This window comes from Aspergillus eucalypticola, assembly GCF_003184535.1.
Source record: "Aspergillus eucalypticola CBS 122712 chromosome Unknown BO83scaffold_17, whole genome shotgun sequence".
NCBI classification, from domain to species: domain Eukaryota; kingdom Fungi; phylum Ascomycota; class Eurotiomycetes; order Eurotiales; family Aspergillaceae; genus Aspergillus; species Aspergillus eucalypticola.
Window position 1 is genome coordinate 44,879 of NW_020290291.1, and position 9,740 is coordinate 54,618.

The 9,740-nt window shown below is 53.1% G+C and overlaps 2 protein-coding genes across 2 annotated transcripts; both read right to left on the minus strand.

Annotated features, from left to right (window-relative positions):
• Window positions 1-115: 115 nt before the first annotated feature.
• On the minus strand, window positions 116-4,548 carry BO83DRAFT_399927 (uncharacterized protein; the record flags this gene model as incomplete). The annotated part of the gene is made up of 4 exons (XM_025533364.1): window positions 116-1,735; window positions 1,816-2,088; window positions 2,597-4,300; window positions 4,378-4,548. 4 exons carry the CDS (start codon window positions 4,546-4,548, stop codon window positions 116-118), a joined length of 3,768 nt encoding a protein of 1,255 aa, XP_025386585.1.
• A 422-nt stretch (window positions 4,549-4,970) lies between these two features.
• BO83DRAFT_316360 (C6 transcription factor) lies at window positions 4,971-9,402 on the minus strand (the record flags this gene model as incomplete). The annotated part of the gene is made up of 8 exons (XM_025527656.1): window positions 4,971-5,406; window positions 5,478-5,949; window positions 6,815-7,103; window positions 7,160-7,867; window positions 7,918-8,694; window positions 8,752-8,783; window positions 8,842-9,064; window positions 9,121-9,402. The coding sequence occupies 8 exons, from the start codon at window positions 9,400-9,402 to the stop codon at window positions 4,971-4,973; spliced, it is 3,219 nt and encodes a 1,072-aa protein (XP_025386586.1).
• Window positions 9,403-9,740: the final 338 nt, after the last annotated feature.

The window sequence follows — 9,740 nt, forward strand, 5'->3', positions numbered from 1 at the left end:
TAGATACTACGTACTGGGTATTTGCTATACATTGAGTGTATATACTATGTATAGTCTCAAGCATGTGATGTACAGACAACATGAGGTGCATTCTGAGTATAGTCCCGCACATCGCCTACAGCTTTGCCTCTCTTCCACCACTACTAGAATCATCTCCCTTCGCCTTCCCCTGCCACGCAAACCCAATCTCCTTGCCAATCCCCGGCTCGACAATAACATTGACGACAGTCACACACTCGCTCTCGAACCCTTCCCTCGTCGCCCTCTCCAACTCCTCCTCCGTCCTAACAAAGAACCCCTTCCCACCACACATCGTCGCCAACATCTCATACCTTGTTTCGTAGAGGAGACTCGTCGAGCGCAGGCCCTTCTTCTTCCCCTCACCTCCACTACCACTCTCAGAAGCCTTCGTATCATTCCCCACCGTCTGACCCTGTAATACCCTCCAGTCATCCTCACTTACCGAATCCCCGTGATATATGCCCGAGTTATTGACCACGTAGATGAGTGCCGGGATGCGATACCGCGCTAGAGTCTCGATTTCCATAGCGCTGAAGCCAAAGGCGCTGTCACCTTCAAAGGCTACTATTTTCTTTTGCTTGGTGGAGGTGGTGGATGGGAGAGCGTTGTATGCTTCATGCGCTGCGACGATGTACCCCATCCCCACGCCCATTGTAGCGTAGGTGCCTGCGTCGAGGCGTTGGCGGGGATGGTTGAGCGGGAAAATGGAGCGGGAGATGTCCATTGTGTTGGCGCCTTCGGAGACGTAGATGATGTTTCCCTGTTCGAAGGGGGAGAGGGTGTTGAGGGTCGATTTGATGATGTGGTAGGCGCGCTGGTAGGTGAGGGGGATGTTTGGCGGGGTGGGACGGAGCGCGGCGGTTTGGGCTTTGAGTTCGTTGCGGTTCGCGGAGGTGGTTAGGATAGATGTGAAGGTTTCGTTGGGTTTATTGTACGATGATGAGTGGGAGGGAGTAGGGGAGTATTTCCAGTTAGAGAGCGAGGAGAGGAGTTGGTCTACGACCAGTCCGATGTCTCCTAGGATTCCTAGCTCGGCTGTTCCGGCGTTGCGGCCGATTTCTTCGGCGCATATGTCCACCTGGATGATCTTGGCCGCTGGATTCCATTTGGGTGCTTCGCCGTAGTGGAGGATCCAATTCAGACGGGCGCCGAGGATCAGGACAACGTCGGCGTGCTTTAGGGCTGCGCTGCGCGCGCTGGATGCGTTCAGGGGGTGCGAGTCCGGCACAACGCCCTTGCCCATTGGGGTCGGTAGGAATGGGATCTGGGTCTGATCCACGAGCTGGTTAATTCCGAGCTCTGCGCGCGCGTATGCGGCGCCTTTTCCTATCACTAGGAGTGGGGAGCGAGCGGTGCGGAGCAGCTGCGCTGCCTTGAGGATCAGGGCTGGGTCGCCGCTCGCCTTTGGCGGCGAGGGGACGAGCAGGGTCTCGGGCTGCGGGAGACGGTATCCATGGGAGGATTTGCCTTGGATGATGTCGGCGGGGAGGTCGACGAAAGTCGGGCCTGGACGGCCGTACCAGCATGTGCGATAGGCATTCTTGACGGCGCCGGGGATGAAGTCGAGGGAGGAGGCGCGGACAGCGAGCTTGGTGTGGGGGGTGAGCAAGGAGATGGCGTCCAATTCCTGGAAGGCACCTTTGGTGACGCCGGTGGTCTCAGCAGAGCCGGCGAGGACTAGCAATGGGAAGTTGTTTGCGGAGGAGTTTCCGATCTGGTTTCAATCAATAGTATGGAGTTAGCACGATGGCCAAGAGCTGGCTAGCGGTGGAGAGAATGCTGGAGTAAGCTTACCCCGGCCAGCGCGTGGAGAACTCCCGGCCCTCCGACAACTAGACAGACGCCCGGTCGGCCGGTCATGTATCCGTAGACACTGGCAGCATAGCTGCAGGCCTGTTCGTTGCGAAAGGCCACGAATCGAATGCCCAGGTTGATGGCCTCTTCGGCGATCTCGACCACAGGGATGCCGACAATGCCGAAGATGACGGTTACGCCTAGATCGCGCAGCGATCGGGCGATCAGTTGAGCGCCGGTGACCACGGCCATAGTATACAGTGAAATTTTCTCCTTGCAAGGAGGATTGTGAGAGCAGTGCTGCTTCAGCGAGAAGTCGAGCGGAGTTCGAGTTGAAGGAGGAGCAGGAGAAGAGCCGAGGCAAACAATGGCGGATGACGCAAAGGGGTGAGTGGCCCCAGGCAGCCACATGAATAGTATACAATAAAGGGATGGAAAACTGTAGATAATTGATTACAACCATTTGATTAGAACAGAATATCTACAGATAATTCGCATTCCCAATTACACTGCATATCTCAATGAGCTTCGTTCATTACGGCATCCCTTCGTGGACGCCAGTCCGCAGACAATCATTCATATATGGTATCCATATCCAAAACATCCCCTTCCATCCAGCTAGACAACATCTCTCAGCAAACCAGGCTGAGAATGACCACTATATGCCCTTTGGCTATGCTTAGAGCTATGCTTAGAACTCAAACTCCCGCCGGAACACATTGACATCCATGCCCGCCACCACCTGATCAGCCAGATCACGGCGTCCCATCTGGCTAAAGACTCGCCGCAGCGTGTCGTACAGGTTAGTGCTCTGGTTCTGGCTAACATGGATCATGCGATCCAGCTGCTCGTCGTCAATGCCACCCTCGCCACCGACAATCTCACGCGCCCGCTCTCGACCTTCCTGCTCAACCACCCGGTGCATCGACAGTGCTCCCAGCAGGTGTTGCGCAGCTTCTGGGTAGCAGCCAATGTTGATGCACGACACACCCAGGTTGTACCGCGCCCGGACGAAGTTGGGGTTGATGTTCAGCGCTTGCTCGTAGGCCTCGATCGCCTCCTCGGAGCGACCCGAATTGGCGAGCGTAGCACCCAGACGGTTCCACAACAAGTGGAGCTGCTCCTGTTGGTTCGAGGTTCCAGATTCCGTGGATGCCAATGCAGCAGAGAAGCAATCAACCGCCTTTTCGTACTCCTCCGCGCAGTAGAAGAGAACTCCCAGACCGACCTGGACGTCCGGGTCCATTTGCTCGCCCGAAGGCGACAGCTGCGCAGCCTGGATGAAGAGGTCGGTAACACGGTCGTGCAGGAGCTGACGATCCGTAAAGCCTAGGTCGGCATCCGATGAAACATCGTTGGGGTTGATAATCTGGGGGTACTTGACGGACAGCCAGCGCTCCAGAGTGCGGTACGATGTCGAGTCATAGCCCTCATTGGTGTAGGAAACAGCCAGTCCCATCAGTGCATCCAGGTTGTTAGCATCGATCTTCAGTGCCTGTTCCAGCGCCCTGATGGCCGGAAGTTCCTTCTCATTCTGCGCCTGGGCCGATCCCAGCATGGTCCAGGCCTGGACATGTTGGGGGTCTTTCTGGACTGCCGCCTCGAAAGCCAAAGCAGCCAAGGAGAGGTTTCCGCCCTCACGCATGATCTTCACACCCTCTTCGAAAGGATTGTTCACGCTCCGGAACACGTTATCTTCTTCGAACATATAATCGCCTAGTTGGGGGTTCCGGAAGCGCGTGTTAAGCGTATCGAATCCGTCCCATTCGCCCATCTCACCCATATGCAAGTTGTCATCAATGTTGAAGTCGGTCTCGCCCTCGGCCAGTTTCCTGTTGGTTGCGGTCTCAGCCTGGACCCGTTGCCACACGCTTTCAAAGGCACTATCGCCTGATTCTTGGGGGACTGACCTGTCCAGATCATTCAACTCTGCCTCCACAGCTGCGCTGGCCTCATCGTCCAATTTCTGAGTATCCGCCGTCTCCATCTCCGCAAACTGTGCCTCCCAATTCTCGTCATCCAGCTCCACCATCCGTCCCTTGCCCTTATCCTGTGTAGTCGCCTCCGCTGGCTGCTGCTGCATCGCCATAGGGTTAAAAGTCTGCGGCATCATGCCCATTCCACCCATGCCCATATACCCGCCCATACCCATGGGCCGCTGGTAACCTGCCATCATCGGCGACGGGGCAGACGCCACAGGATTAGCCGTCTGCGGCATGCCAGCCCGACTCTGCTGCTGGAACCGGGCAAATTCCGCGGGCGTAAATCCCGACGCATTGTTCATCATGGGACCTTGCGGCCCGGCAAATGCAGCCTCCATGCGGGCATGCTCGCCCGCATCAAACTCGGCAGCCCAGCCGGGCGAGCCCGTCCGGGGAGGTGTGGTCTGGAACTGATCTAGCTCACGTCGCAGCTGCTCCATGGCGAATGGTTGCGGGGGAGCACCGGGGATTTGGCCGGATTGTTGGGCGAATTCGTCCATCATCTGAATAGGATTATCAATCAAGCATTAGTACTGGATAAGATCGTATGGATTCTGATAGATAAGCGTTCACTTCGTACCTGATCTTGTCCTCCCATCATACCCCGGGACCGCATGCCTTCTTGCATGCCTCCTGGGCCCCGCCCCACGAGGCGATCTCTCTGTAGGGACTTATCATCTTGGACGTGCTTGGTGAACTGAGTCAACGGATTGCCTGCCGTCGAGCACTCGGCGCCACCAAGGAAGGACATGTTGTGTGTGTGTAGTAACGATCGTAGTGGTCTGGGTCTCAGTTATATCATGAATAATGCAGGGGTAGATGCGGAGAGGTCGAGTAACTATCTGATAGAGCTGATTATAAAGCAGATGTAAATGCGAGTTGTCCGAGGAAGAACAGCTCGAGCGCCGAACGTGGGGTTTCGGAGAGAGGCGCTACTGCCGATCGGAAAGATACCGAGGCTCCCCGACAGTCACGTGGACTGTCACTATCAGGCTACGGAGTATACTAGTCTATCGATACAGGATCCTCGAGATATATTCCAGTCAGTCGAATGCAATTTCGTTAATATACAGACCTACAGTATGTAGGATATATCGTTCAATTAAAGTACATGAGACCTCTCCTCCTTTGACATGTTTACACAGAATAATCCTGATGCCAACCGCTCATCTATCATGACTGCTCCGCGGGAGCAGACTTGTCGTTGCCAACCACGGTCCGGCTCGTGGCCTTGCTGTAATCCAGACGCAGTCTGCGTCCGTACGGGAGCTTGTTCTCAAGGATGGCCATGGCCGCCTTGGCACTAGAAGTGCTGACGAACTCAGCGTGAGCAAAACCGCGAGCCTGTCCAGTGCGACGATCAACCGCCACACGAATATCAACGACATTCTGAACGTCCTTGAACAGCTCGTTGAGGTCCCGGTCCGTCATCTCAAAAGGCAAGTTACCAATGTACAGCGTGCGGGTAGGGGCGTTCAATTGCCGACGGTGGTAGACATTGTTCTGGGCGAATTGCACGGTCACGCGGCGGCCCTCGAACAGACGCAAGTTCAAGGCATCCACTGCGCGCTGGGCCGCGTCGATAGAGTCGAACTGAACATAGCCGTATCTATACCCGGGTAGTGGTTAGCTCCATACTGTCCTGCCACAGAAGGAATAAACTCCTTCAAACTAACTTACCCTTTGCTAATGCCCCGGTTATCAAGAACGAGAACCACCTTCTCAACAACACCATACTTCTCCATTGCCTTCTTCAGGTCCTCACGAGTCACATCATAGAAGATATTGCCAATAAAAACCGTCTCCTTGGGAGTCGGCGGCTCCTGGAGTCTTCGCCTCCGCGCTTCCGTCTGCTTCTCGGCGTCAGATGCTTCCTGCTCCTGCTCCTGCTCCTGCGGCTTCTCCTGCTGAACCGGCCTCTGGCTACCAGCCTTCAGTTCTGTTTGAATAAACCGAATCGAGGGCTCTTCGCGCGACTGTTCCCCCTCCTCGGTCTTCTCGCGCTGCTCGCTCTCCTCAACAGGTTTGCGCTCATTGTTCACATCGGTACTATTCCAACGACTTTGCAAAGTAGGCTGCGAAATCCGGGCAGGAACTGCCAGGCGAGATTGGAGGGAAGGAAGTGCTCTGGTTGAGCGTAACGGCGCTGGGGCTGTGGAAGACAGCAGCCGGCAAGCTGCTCGGAAACAATGCCTGTGTCCGAATCGGAGTGTTAGAAATGTACACAGATGTCCAAACATCGTCTCGAGAACATGCAGTACCATCAACTTACATTTTCTCTGTAGGCCAAGGATCAAAAGAGAAATGAATTATTTCTTTCTGGCCTCGTTGGGATTTTGGGGAGAATTGCACTGCTGCTGTCTGCTGCGGCTTGATTGGAAAATCTGGTTCGTCCGATCCGAGGCTGTCTGTCACGTGATTTGACCTGTGCTGGGTGTTCACTAGCAGTCTAGATATTGCTTGGATTGTATTTTTTGGACATCTTAATGTGGAGAATAGTGGCAGCTTCATTATTGCTGAATCTAGTCCTTCATGTAGTGACGGTGCCAGTCTTCGGATGTTGATGCTCGGAGACTACATATATATATATATCGGCACTACATAACACTACTAGTACTAAGTAGTTAAAGAAAGCTTTGAAATCGTACGTGTAATGTGAGCATCACTTAGTAAGTAGCACATGGAAGGAGATTGTTTCGAGAAACTGAACGTAGTAACGCCATTCCAAATTTGCACCCGATTAGGAGCCACTTAATTTACATCTTTGCTTTCTTTGAAGCCTCCATTCATTAGTACCAGAGTTCATATCCATCCAGACACCAAACCCGCAAAATATACCAATAAAAAGATATGAACATGCCTCTTGTGAGGGGAGATAATCCAACAAAAAAAGGAACCATATGGACAGAGGAATCGTACAGCACTTAGCCATCACATTAACTTTTGACATTCATTCTTTATATACTGCGTTGCCGGACTGAAGCCGAGAGACAATCAAGTTCCCGGTCCTGTATTACTTGGATGTTGGAGTGGGTTGGCGGCAAAGGCTGCCGCCGCAAGTGGACTACTATTGTCATAGCCACTGCTGTCCGGAGAGAAAAGGTTAGGGGGGCCGCGGGGCATCGAGCGAAGTCGATCAGCTCCGCCACTCTGCACGGCGGACAGCTGTACGGGTGACAGAGGACTTTGGCTTTGCTGCTGCTGCTGCTGCTGCTGCTGCTGTTGTTGTTGTTGCACCTCGGCCGAGGGCCACCATTGTGATGACGCATCTAGCGTCGAATTCTGAATATAGGTATCCCAGGCATCCTGTGTTACTTTAGTTAGAGATAGCTCACAAGATTACACCATACAGAAGCACGTACCCAATCCAGATTGAGCTGCATATCAGGTAGCTGCCCAAACATTGCGTTGAAAGGCGAAGGCGCTCCTGGCATGTCGACTGTCGTTCCTAGTGCACCCTGCGCTGGCAAAGGCGCATCTGTCATCTTGTACGTAGGATCGTTGAGGACCTGGTGGCCGGGATTTACAGGGCTCATTCCGCTGCTGAGGAGACCCAGGGTCATCGCCGCACTTTGTTTCTCATCCTGCGGCTCAAATGTCGGCGCAGGAGCAGTACTTTCAGAATATCCAAGGTTCAGTTTTGCGAGCATCACCCCAAGGGCGGTGCCTGCTTTCCAAGCGTCTATCGTCTCGTCCTGAAGTTCCTCCCATATTCCCTTGGATCGCCGCAGGGCGGCTATTAATTCTTCTCGTCGCTCTCTACCCCAAGCATATGAGTCACTGGATACTCTGCCTGCAGCCTGAAGTCGTTGTCCATGATACATATCGATGCAAATAATCGTCGCTGCCAGGAGATAGTCGGTCGAGCCGAGAGAGGTAACCCGATTGTGTCTACTTCGTAGTCGCCCCATGGGTTGAGTTTCAGTGTGGAGCAACGATTGATACCGCAGCAATTCCATTGCAGAATCTATGCATGTTCTTCTTGAGTAAGTGAAGCGAGGGTTCTCGTGCGCTCGAACTAGGTATTTTCGATGGAGGACGCATTGCGCTTTATGGTACACACTTGCAATCTGCAAATAGTCAGGACAAGCCAAACACAAACATCGAGGATTGGACTTACCGTAAAGCGAGAAAGAATCAGAGTGGGTGACTCCCGTGGAGAGTCTTCAATCGGACGAACAAGCAGGTGCTCAGGTATCAAGTCTCTAGCTCGCCGAAGCTGCGCATCAACCTCCATAACAGTGTCGTAAGAAACTGGAGTTTGAAGGGGGGCTGTCGTTTCGAGGACACGGCCAAAGACAAATGTCAAGCGTGACTTGGCAATAAGATACGAGATGGGTGTAGGCTCATTCGGGGGTCGAGACGGAGGGAGCTCCTTGCAGTTCTCATCGAAATCGTCATCATACAAATTCCGGGGGAGTTCCGTGTCTGTGTCAGACGTGCGAATCATGTTTGGAAGGCCCATTTGAGAGGAGCAGAGTAGATCTGCCTGCCGTACGAAGGACCACACTCGGCGGCGCATTTCACCCTGGAAGGGGGTGATATTGGGAAACATCTTCGAATCGCGATGGTATCCCATCCTCATGGCCAGCCTCGTAATCACACCCACCAGCACCCAAACTGATACGTCCGCTTCCCGTGTCTGGCAGAGGTCCCCATGAAGATGGAATATCAAGCTTTCAATCAGATTTGGATATGATTTGGTAAAGTCAGCCAAAGTAAGGCACTGCGCAACAAGATTCCTAAACGTGCCAGCCATGTCTAACGATTTACCCCGGAACTCCGGTGGCTCGTCTCCATCACGATGGTATGATAACATGGCCAGCCGCATCATGGCGAAGAGCATGGCGATCCAAACGGTGCACGTCTGCGAAGGATCCTCCCAGTGACGGTTGTACTAGACCACAGTTAATGAACTGCCTCCGCTCCGTTAGGGGGAACAATTTTGACTTACCTGGGCTTGGAAGGTTGGGCCGTGGAGGATATCTATTGCTACGTCAGCTCTAACCGTACTTTGTGCGGGTGAACGTAATCTCTGACTCACGAGTCGAAGGGTCGTAACAGCTGAAATATCGTTCAATCAACATGTCCGTTGTATACTTTGAAGGAAGAGAAGACATGATTTCTGCTCGGCTAAGCGGCTTTGTAGCTCCAAACAGTAATGCAGAGCCTGAAACATCGGTAGGCAACTTCGTTGCCTCCAATTTCTGAGCTTGTTCCTCGTACTGTTTTTTGTGCGTCTGGAAGAAATTGCGGACTTCCGTGATCTAGAAAGTACCATTAGCATAACGATCGAAGCTGATCGAGAATAAGACAGACTTACATCTTGCATTACAGTAGCCCAATGGGCTTCGCTGAAATACCATGACTTGTTATTGTCAACCTTCATTATGCCAAACGATTTGGTGACCTGCTCAGTGTCACTCTCCTCCGGAGCATTGGGTGCGTCGTCCTCTATGTCTACATCCCCGGTATGTGGTACAGAGCCAGTGCTACTGCTATTGCCAGATATTGCAGCAAGGGCTGCAGCTGGACCGCCGGCCTGTGAACCGTTTGTCATGAGGGACAGAACAAGATTCTCCAGCCGGTCGATGCGATTCTGCATGTCGTCTGGCGAACTTGAAGCAGACAGCTGAGGTGGATTCTTCTTTCGTACGTTTGCCTGAGCATATGAACATGATGTGGCATCGCCTCGTTTGATACAGTTCTCACAAGGTTGTGCACGGTTACATTTCAACCTGTTTTAGAATGGTGAGCCATGTACGGCGCACTAAAAGTGAGCAGAGGCACTTACTTTCGTTGCCGGCAAGGCGCACAGGAAAGTGGCACCCTGTTTCTCTTCCTAGTAATTTTATGAAGACCTTCCGGCGAGAATGCGCTAGCGCTCGATGAGGTTGTGGATGGAGGAGTGGGAGACATTTTGCTTTGAAGACGTTTGCTGAA